Source organism: Phytophthora infestans, genomic scaffold, assembly GCF_000142945.1.
Source record: "Phytophthora infestans T30-4 supercont1.106 genomic scaffold, whole genome shotgun sequence".
Lineage (NCBI taxonomy): Eukaryota > Oomycota > Peronosporomycetes > Peronosporales > Peronosporaceae > Phytophthora > Phytophthora infestans.
The window spans coordinates 82,592-104,906 of NW_003303653.1; the positions used below are offsets into that span (position 1 = coordinate 82,592).

Here is a 22,315-nt window from a genome sequence, read left to right on the forward strand (position 1 = left end):
CACGACGGAGCCTTTGAGGCTGTGAAGGAGAGCCTTCTCCAGGCTCCGATCCTTGCGCTACCGGACCCGGATAGTCCGTTTAGCGTCGTCTGTGACGCCTCCGATTTTGCAATCGGTTGTGCTTTACTACAAGCAGACGCCGAAGGGCGTGAACGCGTGATCGCGTTTGAGTCTCGCCAGCTCAAAGCTGCAGAGAAGAACTATCCAGTTCATGACAAAGAGCTACTTGCAATGAAGTATGCTCTAGTCAAATTCAGGGTACACCTGCTAGGCTCTAAGCCTTTTGTGATCTTTACTGATCATGCGTCGTTACGCACTGCGACACAGTCGCCTCATCTCTCGCAGAGAATGGCAAGATGGCTTTCCTTCTTTGCCGAGTATAACTTCGAGGTGAAGTACAAGCCGGGGCGGCTTAATGTAGTGGCCGATGCGCTCTCGCGCAGGCCGAGCTACGAGTTAGCTCATGTCACGACAGTGACGTCTTCAGTGCCTGACTTAATACGCGGAGCGTATGCACAAGACGACATGTGCGTAGCGCTGCTACGGGCTCTTGGGAGCGAAGAGTTTAAAGACTCTGACAAGGAATTGTCTGGGCGCTTACGCGCGAGGCTGCATCGATACTCACTCGATGGCGGCCTGCTGTACTACAGCACCGACGCTGAGGATAACCCTCGTGTAGTCGTTCCTCATGATGAGGATCTAAAGTATCGAATCCTCTATGAGGTTCATGATACGCCCGTGGGCGGGCACTTAGGTCGGGAGAAGACCTATGGCTCGGTGAGCTCGATGTACTGGTGGCCCAAGATGTATAAGTGGGTCGGCACCTATGTACGCACGTGTGAGACGTGTCAACGGACAAAGTCCGCGCCGAGCACGGCAGCGCCATTGGCGAGTTTGCCTGTCCCCAAGGGATGCTGGCAGTCCATGAGTATGGACTTTGTGTTTGGCCTTCCCAAGGATAAGGCGGGAAACACAGGTATAGTGGTCTTTGTAGACCGATTGAGCAAGATGGCTCATTTAGCAGCAGTGCCGGACACCATTGATGGTGAAGGTACAGCTTTGCTGTTTTTAGACCGAGTCTTTCGCCAACATGGCTTGCCTGAGGCAATTGTCTCGGATCGAGATCCGCGCTTCACCGCGAAGTTCTGGACGTCCCTCTTCAGAGTGCTCGGCACTCGTTTGGACATGTCCACGGCGGACCATCCGCAGACCGATGGTCAAACCGAACGCGTGAATCGCGTTGTGGAGGATACCCTCCGAAGCGTATGCGCTGAGGCGCCAAAACGCTGGAGCCAGATGCTCCTACTCGTTGAGTTCGCATTAAATAATGCAGTGCACGCCTCGACAGGCTACACTCCTTTCTATGTGAACGGCTTGGTTAGCCCTCGCGTCCCACTGACGCCGCCACGCAGTGGCTCAGGGCTTGGTGGGGGAGGGATAGCCGAGCGGCTAGCTGATGTCAGCCCTGTTGCGGTTCGCAAGCAAGTCGATGACTTTGTCTCTTTGAGACTGAGCGTAATGCGTCAAGTACGCGACGCTATGGCTGAAAGCCAAGACACGCAGAAGGAACATGCAGATGCCAAGGGCAGAAGCAATGTTGAGAGGTTTGAGGTCGGTGACCAAGTTTTATTAAACGCTAAAAACCTACCTACTCATGCAGTGTCTGCAGTCTTCAAGACGAAGTTAAGACCTCGGTTCATAGGACCGTTCAAGGTCGTGGCCAGGAAGGGCCTAGCGTATACGCTCAACCTTCCGAAGAAGATGCGCACGCATCCGGTCTTCTATGTCGGCTTGCTTAAGCCATACCAAGACCCTGCTCAGGTGAGCGCGGAGGCGTTGGCACCAACGGTGGCTGGGCCACGGACAGCTGCAGGGCAGCAGGTGGTAGAGCCACGGGAGGCTGAACGACAGCAAGTGGTGGATCCACAGATGGCTGATCAACAGCATGTGGCAGAGCCACAGGTCGCGGAGCGAAGTGCTCGAGATACAGGAGCAAGGCAAGCTGAACGTTCAGCCGAGCAGCTGGACGCTCAAGGTCCGAGACCTGGTTGTGAGTCAACAGTGGTGGCTCTAACCTATCCACAAGGTGGATCATCTCTTCGAGATCGACCGATGGGCGGTGAACGTTCGCGTCGTGGACGCCGGCGTCGTATGGACGCAGACGCCGTTCCGGCAAGTGCTGACTCTCCCCGCGAGAGCCCAGCTGAGGCAAGGCCTCCTCCTGCTCTGCTCGATGAGCATGGTGAGCACCACTTTCACGTGGAACGCCTTGTGGCGTGGCGTAGACGCCAGGGTCGTACCCAGTACTTAGTGAAGTGGAGGGGTTACTCTCACTCACAGAACTCATGGGAGTTTGAGGTTATCCTCCGGCAAGATTGCCCTGACGTCGTTGACGCTTACGACCGGGCACATCATGTGCCGAAGCGCCACCATGGCGTGCGACAGCGTCGCCAGGCGCTAGGCGCCTCCAACTAGAGTGGGAAGCGATGAGGTCAGTAGTTGAGCTCAAGCTCTGACCAGTGGCTGCAGCAACCAGCTCGTACGTATGAGCGGTGCTCGCAGCGGGGGCAGGAGATGAAGAGACCTCATGGTGATAGGGACATGGTCCCGAAGGAAGCAGGTGCTTCGTGTTGTGCTGAACAAGGGTTAGGCACAAGCGTCTCGATAGACGCAGAGTTGTTTTGAAACAACTTGCTCGATGAGCATGATCCAAATGTGGATGCGCTGTAACAGCGAAACTGGTGTCCCGGACGGGGATCGAGCCACTGGCCTTTGGCTTGACAGGCCGGAGCTCTACCATTGAGCTACAAGGGCGATGCCCGTACGTCAGTCCGAGAACGGACTACTCATGGTGTGAGAGGGCTGCGCCCGGGTGGATTTGAACCACCGACCTGTGGCTTTCAAAGTCAGCGCTCGACCACTGAGCTGAAAGGGCGTTGCCCTTAAGCTTGTCCATTCAAGGACAACAGTTCATGGAACGAGAGGGCTGTGCCCTGGTGGGTTCGAACCACCGACCTGTGGCTTCCAAAGCCAACGCTCGACCACTGAGCTAAAAGCGGATTGCTCTTAAGCTTGTCCAAGCGTGAACAATCGTTCATGGAACGAGAGGGCTGTGCCCTAGTGGGTTCGAACCACCGACCTATCGCTTGTGAAGCGAGTGTTCAACCGCTGAGCTGTTGTCGACGACTCGAATGAGTCAAGAGCATTGCTCTAAGCGGTTTGCAGCTCTTGGAGTAGGCGCGGAGCGCGAGCGTAGGTCTGAGACCGCTTGAGAGCAAGATGCGCGCTGCGCTTGGAGCATTGGGCCGTGGGCCGACGACGAGAAGTTGGGCATCAACGATGCGTAGGCGTTTGTGAGCTCACGGAGCTGTACAACGCTGGTGTGAGGTGTAGTAACCTCCGCCGTCTTAACAAGACGTGACCTCGCTGAGGAGAGTTTCGAGAACAGAATGTTCTCATCTTAGTGGGGGAGAGTGTAGCGGATATTCATGGTGTGGAACACACAGGGGTACGAAGTACCCGGAGAGTTAGCAAACTCTCAGTACATAAGTTGGAGAGTTAACAAGGTCTCTCAGTACGTTGGCCGAAAGCCACACGTTATGCATTTGATTAGGTTTAACTATGCTAGATAGTTAAACAGATACATTTACCCCTAGGCGGCTTGGCCGCAATAATAGTAAATAAAACACTTCTGGTTTTGAAGCATAAAAGTTAAGGTGTTAACTTTGAGCCCTGGTCTTGGGCTGTAAGTGTCCTTTGGATAAGGAACTTAGTATCAGTGACTCTTTGAGTCGAACGTCTTCCTCTGACGCTAAAGCTACGGCAGCCCCGCTGCAGTAGTAATGCAATAATACTCGCAGCTGGAGCAAATGCGAGCCTTAAGCGACGTTCTAAGGTCTGTGGCGATACGTATGATATCAATTCGCAGCTGCATAGCTCCGGGGATACCAAGAATAATACCGTTGAGCTCATAAGCAATAAACTGGATGAGCTTGCGTAGTCCGGGATGTTCATGACGGTCGTATGCTTTCAGCAGCCCATTTGGCTAGTCGACCATTAGCAAAATGCTGTTGGGTATATGCAATTTCGCTACGTAGCCGATTCGAACAATCCGGAGACTCGTCAAAAGGAATCTGAAGGCGCCGTTTTGTTTAATGTCGTTTTTTTTCTCCGCTGCTGCTTGCTTGACCTTCCATGTGAAGCTCCACACCTTTCCTTGATCCCTCACTGTAAATCACTTTGCAGCTGCACTTCTCACAATATGCAAATGCAGCGGCTTTAAAGGCTTGCTTCTGTCTGTGTGGTTGTTGTTTTCGCATTTTGTTCATGTGGCACTAAAAACAAATTCCGCCGCTCAGGTTTATGAGCCCCAGTCAATGCAAAACGTTTTCTTGGTCTTCGACTACCTTTGGGGAGAGGCTCTGCATGGACTTGTACATGCACACGAGAGATGCGAAGCTGGGGTGGGGGGGACGCCGCAGCGGTGTTGCTCTGCTTGTTAATGCTGAGGCGCTGGATCTGGATAGCGTTGGACGAGGACGACGTAGTGTCTAGGCAGGAGTGTCAAGAGGAGTCTCTTGAGGAGAATGCAGAGACGTTTGTTAAGACGCTGCTTTAGCTCTTCGTGTAACCAGACTTGAGGCGTCGGCTTTCAAAGCAGCTCGGCTACGTCTGTACCAGAATGGTAGAATGCTGTAGTGCGTCAAAGCGAAAATGGTTTGGCCGCTCCGACCATAGTTGTGCAGTTTTGATGTCATTTCTTGCAGCAGCGCACCAGTCTTGGTGGGTCAGAGAAGCGTGTAGTTGACAATTGTTGAACACGGTCGGAAACCCTAACGATAACGTAGCTGTTAGTACCGTTTAAGTATCGTTAGATACCAAACGTTGGGAAACCTATAACCAACTATAAAGTAACATAATAATTGATGGATTAAGCCAATCACAATCCACAATAACTCTACTTCTGCAAAAAGCGTGTTATCAGAAGACGGCGTACTTCAATATCCACCAGACCCAGAGGTTCTGGGCTAGAACCAGCACCAGCCATGAACCGTTGTGCCGTAAGGTGTCTGGAATGACTTCCCGGAGAGTGTTTGTCCTTAATTTAGGACATAAGTCGTCAAATTTGATAGCATAGTCAAATAAACAAATTAATTTATTTAAAGTCGTCTATTCATAAATATATACATGAACATGTATGAGACAGCGTCAAACAAAATGATACTTACGAACCATTTAGAGCGAGATAAACGAGGCCAATTGATTTTCGCACCTATTAATAACCAGAACTGTGACACTTGGTGCAAACATCCATCATAAAACTGTAAGCTACCCTTATTCAATTGCTTTTGAAACAAGGGCTCTTAAATAACACTTGAATCTCAAAATTAAAAACATATTGAGCTCACAGCACTCCTAAATGTACATGTATCATCATTTCGAGGTCCCATAAATGGCGATAATTTTTTGGGCGACCACAACTTTTTCAGTTTTAAGCATTCTGTAGCTTAGAAGGGGCTTTAATCGCGATTCGTACTTAGGCTCGTATTTGGCTATCAGAATGTTATACTCAGAACTTGAGGCTTGCATTTTAGTCCGTCCCCTTTTTCAGGACAAATTTTGTTGGGGCGTAAAGGAAAGTGATACCGGCCCGGTAGCATTGGTAGCCAGTACTTCCGGAGCTGACGCCATTTCCCGCACTAAAGAAAGTGAACTCTGCTGAGATCGGCTTCTTAGTCCGCTGGTCAGCGAGTTGCCCTTGTCGCTGAACTGCGAACTATGGCCTTAAAGCCTGAGAGGAGCCAATTAACGTATCTACATTAGCAGCAGCTGAGCAATTACATGTACTTGGCCTTGGTTTGCCTTGAAATAGTTGGTACATGTATCCGGATAGCACCAGATCGAGTCGACCCATGCCATCTCTGGTTGCAAAAAAATAACAGTTGGGTCGCGCTGGAGTTGGAAGTGTAGGTGGCTTCAGCGAGACGAGCCTAATGCTAGAAACACGTAAACTGATCGCCGTGCACGGTTGTCTGAACCGAAAGACCCTGAATTCCAATGCCACGGTGGCATTTCGAGATAGGTGGGTGGCATTGCCACCCACCTATCTCGAAGCAAAGTGTGCGATTAGCAAAGACCGTGGTGCAGCAACTTGCCACATTGGTTTCGACCAGTCTGCTATCGACGCCATGCTCAGGATTGATTTTTCCTGGATCTTTGGTTCATTTTGCAACTTGCACGCGTAGTCCGCAATTCCGTTAATACGTTAAGGCAACGACTTTCCACCATGAAGAGCAAGTGGAGCAAGAACGTATTTCCGCCATTGACACTGTCAATTGAGCAAGAGTCGCAGTTCCGTCACTTGGCACGCGGTTTGGTGCGCGAGACGCTGGCACACTTCAACACATTAAGCCACCAGCCCGAGGACGAGCGGAGCTTAGCCAAGCACAAGCGTTGGAAGACCGTCAAAACCCGCGACAACCTCACCATCTTCAAAGAGCGAGATCCACCTAAGATCTTCACGGGCACGAGTTTTGACACACCTGAGCACCAGCGCCTGGCCGAGGATGAATGGCAGCTGCCAAAGCTGCTTGTCGGTGTCGGCTCCATCGTCGGCTCGCTCGACGATGTCATGTACGGGGTCGTGACACCCGACGCAGAGTCTATGCTGCTCAAGGCTGCTATTGTGCGGAGCTCTCTGATTGACGGCGCCGTGCTGGCACAGATTGACGGACCTACGCCTGACGAGCCCTACCGGTTTCTAGGAGTCAAGTGGTTCGTCAAAGGACCACCTGCCACACTACGGGGCTTCGTACAGCCTCGAGACGTGGTGTTCGTCGAGTCTACAGGCACTTTTACTCGCTCGAATGGCGAACGTATCGGATACCAACTACTGCATCCAGTAGACTTGGATGGCTACGGAGCTCTACCGGAGCGTTCATTGACGCGTGGTCGAATCTCCATGTGCACAATCTTTAAAGAGACTGGAGACGGGAAACAGGTAGAGGTGTACGTGCGAGGCTACGTGGAGCAGCACGGCAAACTGCTGGACTCGCTGGCGCTCAAAGCTGCGTCGACGGGATTTCTGAGTTCCTGGAACGCTGTCGAGTGTAGCCATGTCAAGAAACTCATGTGGTTCGTCGAGAACCCGCACCTCGTGACCTGGAGGGAGGAAGCTGCTGCTCGTGTTCGGGGCCCTGACGCTCGAGCACCGGTACGCTCACACAGCTTCGACGGCCCAAGTGGTGTCCACTTGCGTAACCTCAGTCTGGCCAGCCCCAATGATCGTTGCGGAGGCACCTGCGGTCGCAAGATCAAGAGAGTAACTAGTGTCGGGTTGTGCTCTCTTTGCCAAGTACCGATGTGCTCCAAATGCCGCGTTACCAAGAAGCTAGCCTTTGTTACGTGCGAACTCACGCTCGAGCGGCGAGAAAGCATCATCTGCCGCTCATGCGTGGCCAGAGTGCGTCTCCAGCCCGTGCGTCATATCGCACAGCACGAGATCCGCGAAGGCCGCTACCGCTGGCAGCCGAAGCAGTCTGTTGAAGCTCGAGGTACAAAGCCTACAACGCCCTTAAGTGGATCGACAACTTCACGTTCGCAGTTTAATATTGAGCTAAGTGCAAAGAGCATCGCGCCCTCGACTACCACGAACGCTCGAAGCGAGCGCCGGGTCAAGTCTCGCTGGTTTAGACGCCACAAAAAGAGCAACGCTGAGTCCAGGCCGGTGCTGTTTGGCGAGTCCTCGACACTCACTGACTGTCAGTTGGGTGCACTTTCCCAGTGCTCGACGACAGTAGCTTCCTTGAGCACGAGCTCGCCGATCAACCCGCTGGCGTATAGCTGGGCGTCGTCTGCCAAGGAGAGTGATCTCCGCGCCCGGGTGGAGGAAGACGACGAGGACGATTGGGCCAAAACACCCGAGTTTACGGAAAACCAACAAGAGCGCCGACAGCTCTGGCACCAAATGACAGAGCTGCGGCTCGCCGTGGAGAGCACGTACCAGATTGCCAAGCAAACCACGGACTCATGCTGTGGCCCGAGCTTCTGTCCGCTCGGAAAGGCAAGTGTTGATTGCTGAAGGCGATTCGTATGTGCGACTGGTTAATTAATTTGAAATAATGCTAAATAATAAAACTTCTATAATAATTCAGAAATCGGGGCTCGTTGTTTAAACTCAGCATAAAGACATCCTCAAGACTCACCTGCCATACCCCAAGTGTTCACGTGCTGCAGCTGCATGTGTCAAGACGAGCACCCAAGCCGGGAAGCCAAAACAGCAACTTGATCGATTGTCGAACAAGAGTCGAAGACGGTGGTGAGCTGCACCCTGCATCTAGTGTCGCGGTCGTGCGGGTGCAAAGTTCAAAGCTAGATTGTAATCGTCCAAAGTTCAGAAGTAGCCATTCTGCTAAAGAATTGGCGAGTGCATTTCAGAACGGGTCAGTGCCTCGGGAAAAAGGCCACCCTGTCGCGAGCATTGACAGTGAGTGAGTCGGAGAAACAACTGTGAGGCACTCCTTCTCGAACGAAAATCCCAGATTGCAGACAAGCGAGTGTCGGGAAGTGGCACGCCCAGGTCTCTCTTATTGTGCAGGCCAACTCACGGTCACTCCACGACTGGACTTATGCTGGCATGTAGGTAGGTGACTATTCCATCAACTACCTTAGTCTATCAGCTACCTTAGTCTGGCTATGAAAACTCGCTGCACTCCATCACTCTGCATTTTGCTGCCCAGCACACATCGAAATTCCACATGACACGACGGACCAGCGACGTTGCTTCTGCGGGCTTCAGTCCTACGACGTGGACGACAGACGCGTTACCTCCCGTTGAGCTGTCGACTGATCAACGGGAGAAATACCGACTGCTTGCAACTCAATTGCTCTCAAACACACTCCGGGATTATGACATTTACTCTGCCGATCCGAGACAACGGCTTATGAGTCGACGGCGATGGAAACCCGTGAAGACCAGAGATCACATCACCGTGTACAAGGAGCGCTATCCGACGCCGAGCTCTCTGGCATCTACAGACCACCTTTCTGGTCCGCCGTCACGAACTAGTCGGGCCAGTCTAGCAGACCGCGTGTCCATGGCCTTCCGTAGCAACGAGTGGACAGAGCCCAAGCTACTCGTGGCCGCAGGTTGGGTAGAAGGCACGCTCGACGACGTCATGTACGGCGTCTCCTCGCCCGATGCACAGAGCATGTTAATGAAAGCAACAGTAGTCAAGAACGCACTAATCAATGGCGCGGTACTAGCCTGCATCGACGCGCCTTGCGACGCTGACCCGTTCCGATTTCTTGGCATTAAATGGTTCGTGAAAGGCCCTCCGACAGGTCTCCAGGGCATCGTGAAGCCTCGAGACTTGGTGTTTATTGAAGCTACAGGGATCACAACCCGACCTAATGGTGAGCGCATTGGCTACCAGCTTCTCCACTCGGTGGATCTGCCTCAGTATCGTGACATGGAGCCGCGTTCTGGGGTCGAAGTAACGCGCGGTCGAATCTCAAGCTGCTCAATATTCAGGGAAGTACCCGCAGGACTTGGAAGCAGACATTCCAAAGTCGACGTGTACGTCAAGGGATATGTAGAGGCGCACGGGAAGCTGCTGGACTCAGTGGCTCTTACCGCCGCTTCAACAGGTCTGATGAGCTCCTGGAACTCTGTAGAGTGTGCGAACCTCAAGAAACTCATGTGGTGCTTCCGCCAGCAGCCTGACTGGGGATGTGGCCGACGTCGCAACAAGCATCGACCCAGTCAACACTCCCACGCCAGCAACAGTCTTAGCTACTCAAACTTAAGTCAAATCGGCAACAACACTAACAGTATGAGCACTACACGTCGGCCACCTCGCCGACAGGAGTCTGAGGACGCACACGTATCTACGTGTGGCACATGTATCAAACGTCTGACCAAGCTAAGCGGTGCGATCTCCTGCGCGCTGTGTCATCAAAGCACTTGCTCTCGCTGTCGAGTGTCTCGGACACTGAAAGAGGTGAACGGGGAGCTGTGGCTGCGTCAAGAAGACGTGCTCATCTGCAAGCGCTGTGTCCTTCAAGTCGACAATCTCGCGGCTGTGGACGTCGCGCGAGCGGAAGTGGAGGCGAAGTGGCACTCGATGGATGGTAGCTGTGCAAGCTCCCAAGGCGGCTTCAAGAGCTTCGCCAGCACAGGTGTGACAACCGACACAGGTGCGAGCAATACGACGCTGCCAACAGAAGAAGAATACTCAATCTCTGTGCTGTCACCGACTACAGATCAACCCATCGACTCGTTCCGCGGCTTGGAACTTCAACCTGAAATTGATGAACAAAGTGACGAGCACCAAGAAGAGAAGGAGAATGTACCGCTGTCAGACCGCGAGCGTCGAGAACAAATCTGGTCGCAGATAGTGGAGCTGCGCATGGTGGCCGAGTCCATCTACCAACTCACTTTAGAGACCTCCGAGTCGCTCAATACCCCACCACGGACCCACAGATGAGCATAGGAAGAAGCACAGATAACGATAAATGCATTACAATTCGGAACAAAAACCTTACGAGCACGTTTCACTTTCTTGTCTCTCAATTCAACAAGTCGGTCATGACACTGTCGGAGCGTGCACGCGGTGAGTCCAGCATGCACAAGCTCTCTACCGACGCCGTGCAGAAGCTGTTGTCCAGCGAGAAGTTGCGTGCCAGCGCGTCCAACGTGCTGGGTGTGAGCGGGTTGAGCACCTCGGGGCGTTGTGGACGCAGCATTTCCTGTCGTTGCACCTCCTTGGCGTCGAGTTGCTTGACGAACTCGCGACACGGAGGGCAGATCCGTATCGGGAACTTGCGTGCTCTAAAGTACGGGTCGATCTCGTACAGATCTTTCTTGACGCGGCAGTTGGAACACAGCGGCGCCTTGCACAAGTTGCACACTCGGTGCGCGGCTCGGTATTGCCAGATCTTATTAGCCACGCTCTTGTCGCACGAGGCGCAGCGCTTGGCCAGTTTGGCGTGAAAGGCCTTGACGCTGTTGCTGTGTACGCGGTGGTCGATGCACCAGCGCAGTTTCTTTGCATACGCGAAGTCTGGTACAGTCCAGACCTGCTCGATGCACTTAGCAGCGTGGGCCATAGCTAGGGGCCCCAGGATGCTGCCCATGTCGGCTTCCATACTGTAGCTCTTGATGAACAAGTCGACTGTTCCATTGGGTCGTTCGCGGTAAATGGAGCCGATGACGATGCGTGTACGGCGCAGGCCGTCGACGGGTGGGAAGGCGGGGTGGTCGATCGAGTGGTGCACCTCGTAGCCAATGAACTCGCCCGTGTCACGGCGTCTCAAGGTGCCCGTACCTCCTAAGAACATGACTTCTCTAGGGGCCACAAGCTTTCCGGACACGCCTCGAGGTGGACGCACCTCAATCCACTTGAGAGCAAGAAACCGGAACGGGTCTTCCTCGGTCGGACCCATGAGCTGTTTAAGAACGGCCCCGTTGCCGATGTTCTTGTCCACGACGGCGGATTTAAGTGCCATAGCTTGGCTGTTGCCCATAAAGACACCGTACATGAGCTCACTTAGTGGACACTGTACGTAGCCCATGCCCAGCACTACGTCTTTGGATGGGCGCGACGTGGTGCTGCGTCCACCATCCGCCGCCACGTACGCGGCTTCGGGCGCGTCGTCGCAGCGGGTGTAGGTGGTGAAGTGATCCTTGTGGTGGATCTTCTTCCAGAGACGCGGGTCCTGCTTATCGTGTGAGCGCGGTTCTACGTCGTGTTCGTCCAGGTCGCGCAGTGTGCGGTCCAGCAGCTGCATGGCCATCTCTTGGAACTTGAGCTGGTCCTCTTCGGACAGCTCCGCGGCCTGGCGCGGCGGCTGCACGGGCATCGCCACCATGGCTGAAGTTAGTCTTGTTGGTCTGGAAGAGCGAATTCAGGTCTGGCAATGAGGGCACATGGCAATGCATCGAGTGCAGCATGGCGGGGGAGGTGGCGATGGCGCATGTGCTACGTCGAACGAGACGTGGACCTGACGACAATAGTTTAAAAGGGTGATATTAGAGAGGTTGAAGTGACCGCTGTAGAGAGCAAACAGTGAGCTGTAATAATACATAAGCATATGAATATACAATATTAGAATATTACTTGATACCGCGGGATTTGGCAATGATGACCCGAGGTCAGGAAGCGCATCAGTGGTGGGATGCCTGGCAGAGCCTATCGCAAAAGGCTTCAAACAGCAACTACGGCAACATACAAGCACAGTAGAGGCCTGCGCACTGCCTTGTTGTCTTTGTTGCTCAATGGCGCATGCGGCAAGTTGAAGGCTTTTGTCTGAGTAGGCTCGTCGCCGTGTTTACAAAATGTTTACTGCCCCCGCTGCACATGAATTGCGAAGGGCTCTCTATCATCGAGCCACCCGCTTTTGACGTTTCACAGCAGGTAGTGCCGACAGACTAGAGCTGTCGACGTCCGGTGTATCCGCGATTTTACACCTCGGACGTCCCAGGTCGCAAAAGACGTCCTGAGATACACCTACCCAAATCAGGCGACGCCCGCTTCCGTCGCAGAAGTTCTGGAGCAGCGACACTAAATGTGGCAAGTAAATATATTTTTTGTGGTTTAATATTTCTATTTGTGGCATTAACATATTCTCAATTGCACTAGCGCAAAGATCACATACTGTCTATCACTAGCGACGTGTCCGTGATCTTTTGCGCCTCGTGCAAGTACACGTAGCTCAGTACTGATCAGCGGGAGCCAGAAGGATGTACCGGGAGGGCAGCTCTTGTCCAACGCGACGATAGACCACGCCAGCTTCGCGTCGTCCCAGCACACCCGAGATCCCTTCATGACGCTAATGCTTACGACCCAACGGTACATGAGCACGTACGTGCCAGCCGCCGTGGTACCGGGCTCTTTGTCTGCCCACGACCACACCTAAGCCGCCATCCGCGGTGTCCAAGGCGATGAGGCCCACGACCCGTCGTAGATACTTGGGAAAACTGTCACCGTATATATTGCGCGTAAGCCTCCTGTTGCAGCGAGCGAAACGTACCGAAGCTATTCTGACCACGACCGGATCCAGTTTGTGTTGCTGCAATCGTGATGTCATTGATCAGACGCTTGGCGTCCCGATGAACTCAGCCTTCAGCTTCTTCTTAGCCATGCACATGTCTTACAGACTGTATGCAAACCCCCGTCTTGGTGCTTGTGAGGTTCAACACCTGGTGACCAGCGCTACTAGACTCGTTGATGCTACCGCCTGCCCACATGCCCTTGGTTAGGACGTCGAGCGCCATCACTGGAGCTAGCAAGTCTCCAAATGTATCGATGAACAGCGTGTCGATGGCGTCGAACTTGTCCGATCGCTTGATGTCCGCACCAGTTTCCAAATACACCACTACGAACTCCGTCGGGTGCGCGCTCAGATACGCATTGATCTCGTCCATGGAATCTTTTGTCAACGGCTGCTCGGACACTTTAATACCGGAGATCGACGGGAAGCGGCCCAACACCTCCGGCCCCCAATTGGGTCTTGCCGAACGCTCCGAAGAACCCAATCACAGCGTCCGAGCGAAGGTTGCCGCATCGAGATCGTTGAGGAAGAAGTGTGTGTCGACCTAATGCCGATATCGAGTGTCCGTCACACTCAGCACCTGGTCGTTCGTCTTGACGTAGGGATGCATTAAGCTAACACTACAAGAACCTCGAATTGAACCTTTTCAATTTAGCTTGTATTCTCGGCATGACGAGAATATCCCTGATCGTGTCATCCTTTAGAGCACCATGCCGTTTGGTTACCGTGTTGCCTGCCGTGGAAAATGCACGTTCGGAAGGTATTGAAGTGGCTGTACAACCCAGTTATTTACGAGCATGAGGAGAAATTGTTGGAAACTGCGTGCGCTTTTGTTTCCACCACGAAAGGGCCGACGGCAGCTTCTTCCCCACAGCTCTGCGAGATAGTCTAAATGGCAGCCGACTTGGAGCATCCTGTTGTGGTCTAACTAACTTCAACTTGCCGCAAATTATTGTTTCAGTTTGATTGGCACTCCTAACTGATTTTAACCAATCAGCAGTAGCGATTTGTCTGGGTGTCGGCAAAGCGTCGGCAGGACGTCCCTCGTAAATTTCGGACGTCCCTCTCGAGCGACGTCGAGTCGACATCCAAGACCGCGACGTCGACAGCTCTACGACAGACACGAAATACGGGTACCGCCAGTACGTTGGACGACTGTGAAGTGTGGAGGAAGAGCCAGGACTGCGTCCAGCTCAAACCTGAGGCTCAGGTGCCTCCAGGACGCGATGCTCGCGTCCAGAAGCCGGACTTCGACGGACCATTGGCTGGCGAGCCGCCAGCCCCATCCTACTGCTAATCCTACCAATATATGTTACCGGGGTTTTTCCGTGTGCTGCTACACACTCGACAACTTGCGCCGTCAAGAGCAAGCAGCAGCACTCGGTTTTCTCCCCTGCTGGACTTTCAGTCCCTGCAACTTACTGTTGTTACGACTACTTCCTTCATCGCAATGGTCACCACTCGGCGTAGCCGAGGAGCGACCATCACTCAGGTTATGAGCCCAAGAAGGAGAGCTGGAAGCCCAGTCCGGAGTACGCAGAGCTCGCGCGCGTCCGACGAGTTGCAGTTACCTGCAAGAGCAGACGAGACAACGTCAGACGAGACACATGCGACGTCACAAGCGTCATCAACCCGAGTTGAGCAACAACTCGAGCTCTTATTGGCCCAATTCGGTACCGTTATGACTACACTGACAAATCAGCAGCAAGTGCAGAACATTCCAGTGGAAGCATCTACCCGACGCCCACAAAGGCAGCTCATTCAAGAATTCTCAGCGGCTCGAGCACAACCGCAGCGAGTGCCGACGCCGTACGGGCCCCGCCGAGGAAACCCAAGCACAGAGGAACTTACCGCCGACGCCAGCACGCGTCAGAGCGAGCCGCCAAGAAACCCAAGAACGTCCGAGGCTGCAGCGCAGCCAGTCCAGACCGAGGCCGGGACCGACTCCGCTACGGACGAACCCATGGTTGGAGACCACAGATGCACGCGGTGCATGAACCAGAGCGGACACGTGCAGTTGAACGCAAGACTTACCGATACCAACTACCAGACGTGGCGCGTCGAGATTTGCTCCATTCTCGACGTCGCACACCTCTTGGACTCCATCATGGAGCGCGAAACGATGGCAGACCAACGTAACGAAGGACAGCGCGGCTGTTTCAAGCAACGACTGCGTGTTGCTCAACGTGAACTTACGATGGGACTTAGTCAAGAACTACAGATGCGATTTACAAGTGTTATTCAACGTGCTGATCCTATCCTACTGTGGCGAACACTGGAAGATCATTTTGATAACCATCCTGGAGTAAACAGCGTGTTTCTCAAGCGAGATATGCTGAATCGTCGCCTGCAACGTGACGAACGACTTGACGATTACATTCGTGACATCGACGACTACCAACAGAGACTTCGCCGCGCGAATAAGCAGCTGCCTGAGCAGGAAGCCGTCTCTATCCTATTGTCGAATACAGTGGGTGTGTACCCAGCGGTGGTAAACGAGCATGAAGTACGTATTGGACGTGATGAGTCCATTACGTGGGAGCAAGCGATCGAGCGCCTTCGACTCGCTGACCACTCACGCCAAGAGACTGAGCTACAGCAAGGACGTGGTGGAGGTGGACGTGCCGTCCAGCGAGATGCTGCATTTGTTGGTGGCCGTGGCGACGGACACAACGACGGAAGAGGACGTCGAAACTCGAGCAGCAGTCAAGCACGAGGCAACAACAACCGCAACAATCGTCGCAGCCGCAGCTCATCGCCGCGTGGGCGGAACAAGCGGCAGAAGAGCAAGAGCTCATCCAGTGCGAGGGATGACATCGCCAAGCGAAAGGCGAAGACGAAGTGCAACACGTGCGGAGAGCAAGGACATTGGAGTGGCGATCCTGAGTGCCGCCAGCGTGGCAACAATAACAACAACAACAACTCGAGCAACCCGCCGCGCAGGATGATCGATGTGGTTACTGTGAAGACAGCCAAGTCGGCTGCACCGACTCAAGCTGAAGGACAAGAGCATGTACTCGCGGTGCGTGACAACTTCAACTACAAGGACAAGGACAAGGACCAGGACATGGTGGAGTGGGTGTTGGATAGCGGCGCGCAGACCAACGTCTCGAGCGACCTTACCTTGTTTACGGAGCTACACGAAGACTCAGTTGCAGAGCTAGTCTTCGGCAACGGCACAACTGAGCGCGCAACTGTGGGCACAGTGCTTATGCAAGTGCTGAACGAGCACACGGGCAAGATCGAGGAGCGCCTCCTTGATGACGTGAGCTACGCCAAGTCGGCTGCCTACAACCTGATCTCGCAGACCTACATGCAATTCAAAGGAAACTTCAAGGTGCGCATCTCGCATGATCAGAAGACTACGTGGCTGGTCAAGGACACATTGAAGCTGCGCTTCCAGTACATCCGCGGGATGTACCGCATGTGGACGCCACGTCAGAGCAAGAACGTGATGAGCGTCAAGGCCAGTGAAGCTGAGAACCCCATGACGTTGCTGCACAACCGCATGGGCCACGTAAACATGGAGACTATCAAGACTATGGCAGGAGACTATAACTTTGGCATCAACATGCAGTCGAAGAATTTTGCTCTCTATGAATGCATTCCATGCTTAGAGTCAAAGACGAAGCGCATGAGCTACAAGCGCAAGCCGTCTCGCTCTGCAAAGCCCTTGCACAAGCTTTGTGCCGACCTATGCAGTGTTGGAGTGGATACAATATCGAAATCAAACCAGTTTCTATTGATTATCGACGAAGCTACGAGATACAAGTGGGGATATCTATTAGCCTACAAAGACGAAGCCACGGAGCTGATTCAGAAGCAGATTCGCTGGATCCAGAACCAGTTCCCGAAGGCGACCATCAAGACGCTGTTCTCCGATGGTGGTGGCGAGTTCGTCAACATGCAGCTCGAGACCTTCTGCAAGGACCTCGGCATCGACACGCGTTCATCCAATCCCTACAGCCCGCAGGAGAACGCTATCGTGGAGCGCACGAACCAGACCGTCATGCGGCAGGTCAGATCTATGTTACAAGCTACGCAAATGCCTGTTTCATTATGGGGAGAAGCCTTCCTACATGCAATTGAGACGCTCAACAAGACGCCGACGCCGGTGTTGAAGGACCAGCAGTCCCCGTACGAGGCCCTGTACGGAGAGCGGCCAGACCTCAGCGTGCTGCGCACGTGGGGGTGCTTGGTGCACGCGCACATCCCTGATGATTCTCGGCAGAGAAAGGAGAAGCTCACTCCAAGGACGCAGATGTGCTTACTACTTGGCTACAGCGAGAAGACCAAGGGCTATAAGCTGCTGAACCTGCGCACAGGATCAGTGACGACGTGCAGAGATGGAAACATGAAGGCACATGAGAAGTACACGGTAAACACTGTGTATATTGAGCAACTTCTTGCAAACACCTACGCTTACGGAGACTACGACTTACCTGCGGAGATCCCGATCGTGCCGATCCGGACGACAATGTCTACGTACCTGCAGCTTCCTGCAGAGCTTGCAGAAAGGCGAACAGCGGAGATGGCGAAGCTGGCCACTGCTGGTGAGAGCCATGACCAAGGTGTTGAAGTTGAAGCCGAGTCTGCGACTCGAAGTGATAACCCACAGCTACCAAGCGAGGACGCTAAGAAGCCAGCAGCTTCAGTGGGAGGTTCCAAGCGGAAGAACACAAAAGGCAAGAATAAAGCGAAAGCATGTGCAAATCGAGTGGGAGCCTCGAAGGCCAAGGACAGTCGACGTGATGCTCACGAAGACGAGAACTGGGAGCCATGCACGACGCAGAAGTCGTCGCCAGACGACAGTGCAGCTACGTCGCGACCGAAGCGGAAGCGACAACCATCCGCCCGACTCAAGGACTACGTAGTGACGAATGTGACGAAGCAGAACGTCGAGGATGTGCAGATCCCCATTAGTCACAAGCATGCGGCAAGGTCAAAGAAGTGGAAGGAGTGGAAAGCAGCGATGCAAGTTGAGATGGACTCACAGCAGCAGCACGAAACTTGGGTGCTCGTGCGACGCACGGAGGCCAAGGGCAAGCGTGTCATTTCGTGCAAGTGGGTGTACGCGCTCAAGAGAGACTCTACGGGCCGGATTAAGCGATATAAAGCTCGACTAGTGATCAGAGGCTTTCTACAACGCATGGGCATCGACTACAGTGAAACATACGCACCTGTTATCAGATTTGAGACGATCAGATGCGTGATCGTATACGCGCTGCAACGCGGATGGGCCATCTTGCAGTTCGACGTCAAGACCGCGTTCTTGTACGGTGACCTCGACGAGGAGGTCTACATGGAGCAGCCTCCAGGCTTCGGAGAAGACTCTACGCGCTACGTATTCAAGCTACAGAAGCGTTTGTATGGGCTAAAGCAAGCGCCTCGCGTTTGGAACAAGACATTGCTTTAGTTCCTGACGAAGATCGGACTCGAGCGCCTCGACTCTGACTACGGACTCTACGCCAGGAAAGTGGGAGGAGAAGTCACCATGTTGCTCACGGTGTACGTCGACGACCTACTGCTCCTCGGCCCTAATGACCTTTGCGCTAAGGTTGCTATGCAACTCAGTGAGGAGTATGAACTCACATCTCTCGGACCACTCAAGTATCTACTAGGCGTGGAGATACTGATCGACAGCGAGCGTCGACATGCGGTATTTTGCCAGCGGCAACATATTACGGAGGTGCTAAAGCGATTTCACATGGAGGGGTGCAACGCGGTTGCAACACCGGAAGCGCTGCGCGCTGAGGTGGTCACAGATGCGAAAGATGACTCCCCGCCCCCGTACCGAGAGCTCGTTGGTGCACTACAATATCTGGTCTCAGCCTCAAGGCCGGACATTGCGCACGCTGTGCGTAATCTCAGCAAGTACCTGTCCTGCTTCGACCACACACACTACGCTATGGGAAAGAGGGTGCTACGCTACCTGAGTGGTACTCAAGACCACGGCTTAGTGATGGACATTGTTATTGGGAACGACGTCAAGCTGACGTGTTACACCGATGCTGACTACGCTAATGACCCTGATGACCGAAAGAGTGTTAGCGGGTTCGTGACGTTCGTCAATGGTAACGTGGTTTCGTACGGATCAAGAAAGCAAGAGATTAACGCACAGAGCACAACGGAAGCAGAGTATATTGCCATGAATGAAGGCACTAGAGATCTACAGTGGCTACGTGGACTCTGTGAAGAACTATGCTGGGAGTTCGCGACTCCGGAGATTATCGGCGATAACAAGTCGTGCATCTATCTGACTGCCAAGCCTGGCAAGCACAGCAAGAACAAGCACATTATGAACAAGTTCCACTTGGTGCGCCACCTCGTGGAGAACGAGCAGCTACGGATTCGCCATGTTGGCACCGACGACATGATCGCCGACGCGATGACGAAGCCATTGCCGAAGGACAAGTTCGAACATTGCCGTGATGGGATGAAGGTGCTGCGCATCGACCGTCAGCAAGGCTCAGCTCGTTCAGTGGGAGCCAAACATCATCGCCATGCGTGAATGCAAGCTACTACTACCCGTTCATGCATGCGAAGGACAAGAAGGAGGAAGAGCGCTACCAAGGACGAAGCGTCGTGCTGCAGCGCAGCTAGAAGATGCTAAGGACATCGTGGTGAGCTCTACAAGGTGATCATGTTGAAGCTGCGCTTCGACTAGATCAAGTGGGAGTGTGAAGTGTGGAGGAAGAGCCAGGACTGCGTCCAGCTCAAACCTGAGGCTCAGGTGCCTCCAGGACGCGATGCTCGCGTCCAGAAGCCGGACTTCGACGGACCATTGGCTGGCGAGCCGCCAGCCCCATCCTACTGCTAATCCTACCAATATATGTTACCGGGGTTTTTCCGTGTGCTGCTACACACTCGACAACTTGCGCCGTCAAGAGCAAGCAGCAGCACTCGGTTTTCTCCCCTGCTGGACTTTCAGTCCCTGCAACTTACTGTTGTTACGACTACTTCCTTCATCACAATGGTCACCACTCGGCGTAGCCGAGGAGCGACCATCACTCACTTCTGCGGTCATCTTGGCTTTGACTTCATCACTGCGAGTAGAGAAATGTAGCAGCGCCGATAACACGTGCTGCTTTTCAGGTAGAACGTCGCCACATAATACTTGAACCAAAACAGAAATCCCACCGGCAGCTTTAATAGCAGCTTGGTTGTCACAAACAGTTGCAAGCTTTGCCAGCGTATCCCCAGCCTTCACTCTCACATCAGAATTGCCCTCTTGCACCAACTGCACCAAAATAGCAATATCGGGAATTGCTACTCGGTCAGGGATCTCAGATACATTCCACAGTATACCGCTGGTGAGCTCTTTCTGAGACTTGTTACCTTCCTTCAGAAGTTTCCCCACCACGGGGATTGCACCACGAGCGACGACTTCTTTGCACTTGTCATTCCCTGACAACGCCCTCAATGCAGCAAGTGCGTGGTTCCGTTGAGCAGATGTACCACTCTGCATTAATTCCACCAGCAGATCAAATATGCCTGCCTTTGCCGCAATGGCTGCTTGAGTGTCACGAGTAGTCGCCAGTGCCGCCAACACTCCAGCGGCTTCTTCTCTCTAGTCCGGATTTCCCTCTCGGACCAATCTTATGAATAAAGTAATTCCTTTAGCAGCAACAATTCTCAGTCGATTGTCTACGTTCCTCGGCAAATTCAGCAGCGCAGTTGCCGCGATTTCCTTTTGAATGTCGTTGCCATGCTGCACCAATTCCACGAGCACTTGAACTCCACCAAAAGCTCCGATTTCCCCTTGAATTTCATCGTTTGCGGAAAGTTTCGACAGTGCCAGCGCGGCGTTTGTCTTCGTCGACGCTTTCCGTCCCGCACCAACGCTACCAACGCCGGGACGCCATTTAGACCGGCGATTCTAATGTGGTTCGCCTCGTCATCGGCCAATGTCGCCAATGCTGTTGCTGCCTGTTTCTTCTGGGACGATCGGCCTTTTGTTAGCAGCGTCACCAACTCGGGGATTTTCTCCTGAGAAGCTTCAATTGAGTGGCCATGCCCCATGGCGCAAAGTGGCAGTTGCACTCATGGCAGTGGGTACATTTTGATTCACTGGCGTTTCTAATGACCGCCAGAATTTCTAAATCAAAGCACGCTCGTAAAAAAAAGATGCTCGATCTAATTTTTATTTCGCAAATGTGTGAGGACTTTTTTCTTAACTCATTTGAAAAAAAAATACTTTTTGACATGCGAGTACTTTTTACCAGCATTTTTTTTAAATGAGATATTGAAAAATACGTTTTAAAAAGCACACCGGCTGGAGCAGCATTCGTGACCAAGGGCTAACATTATATTTAATGATCAATTTTTGGTAAGTTTGTGTTCATTTAAAAGTGATTGACACGCCAGCTGGAAAATACCTACATCGTGTTGTATCCATCATCCGTGGAGCTTGGAACCATTAGATCCATATTTCTACCGCAGTATGCTTACGATCGTGGTACTCGTTCTACGCAACCTCCCTGCTGTTGAGGCTCTCGAACAACTATTTCCAATTACTTAGGACCACGTCGAAGCCTCAAATTCAGTAAAGCGTGCCAATTTGGATCGATTCGACCACTCGACTGGATTTGGAGTATTTGCTGCACGACTTCTTCTGCCAGGACACCAGGGTGGTCTCTCACTAACTATTTTCGGGCTACTACAACTGGCAATTCTCGGAGTCACTGGAAGTTGCCGCTGGTAGAGGAGACGAACCAATAGTTGAGTGGCTTTTTGCGCATTTTTCGGGATGCGTGGCCCCTGCAAGTGTCTGCAACACAGCACAAGAAAAGGGATTTGCACGCGTTCTTTGGCTTTTATGGAAGCACCGAAACCATCGTCAAGGTTTCGATGCCGGAAGATGTACGAGCAGCGTTGGTGAAGCGGGCATGGAGCGTGAATGTACGATAAGTTCACGAGAGGTATTTGGAATGTCAATGCATTTAGAAAAAGTGTCGCGAATGGGCAATTCGTCGCGTGTGTGAACGAATGCATGAATATTGACGATACAACTCGAGAGGCCGCAGTCAAGTACGCTTTAAAACTAGGACAGTTTGAGCTTGCACAGAGACTGTGGCCAGAGGCTGGTGCGTGTTGGATTTTGCTGCCTATTGTTCAAACATCGAAATGATCGAGTGGATGTATGCATGTGGGTATATGCGACGCCATGAAAGACTTGCAGCATCGTCGATACACATTTTACTTTCAGGTGAACAATTTAGAGCTGGCCAAAATGGTTTTAATGCAGCACTCCCCGCTTCCT

At 52.9% G+C, this 22,315-nt stretch overlaps 3 protein-coding genes across 3 annotated transcripts; 2 read left to right on the forward strand and 1 right to left on the reverse strand.

Moving 5' to 3' along the window:
- Window positions 1-6,286: 6,286 nt before the first annotated feature.
- Window positions 6,287-8,080, forward strand: PITG_20096 (uncharacterized protein; the record flags this gene model as incomplete). The annotated part of the gene is made up of 2 exons (XM_002896060.1): window positions 6,287-7,540; window positions 7,679-8,080. 2 exons carry the CDS (start codon window positions 6,287-6,289, stop codon window positions 8,078-8,080), a joined length of 1,656 nt encoding a protein of 551 aa, XP_002896106.1.
- Window positions 8,081-8,756: 676 nt separating this feature from the next.
- PITG_20097 (uncharacterized protein) lies at window positions 8,757-10,487 on the forward strand (the record flags this gene model as incomplete). Its single annotated transcript, XM_002896061.1, has 3 exons — window positions 8,757-10,103; window positions 10,164-10,244; window positions 10,341-10,487. The coding sequence occupies 3 exons, from the start codon at window positions 8,757-8,759 to the stop codon at window positions 10,485-10,487; spliced, it is 1,575 nt and encodes a 524-aa protein (XP_002896107.1).
- Window positions 10,488-10,500: 13 nt separating this feature from the next.
- On the reverse strand, window positions 10,501-11,904 carry PITG_20098 (uncharacterized protein; the record flags this gene model as incomplete). The annotated part of the gene is made up of 1 exon (XM_002896062.1): window positions 10,501-11,904. The coding sequence occupies one exon, from the start codon at window positions 11,869-11,871 to the stop codon at window positions 10,570-10,572; it is 1,302 nt and encodes a 433-aa protein (XP_002896108.1).
- Window positions 11,905-22,315: the final 10,411 nt, after the last annotated feature.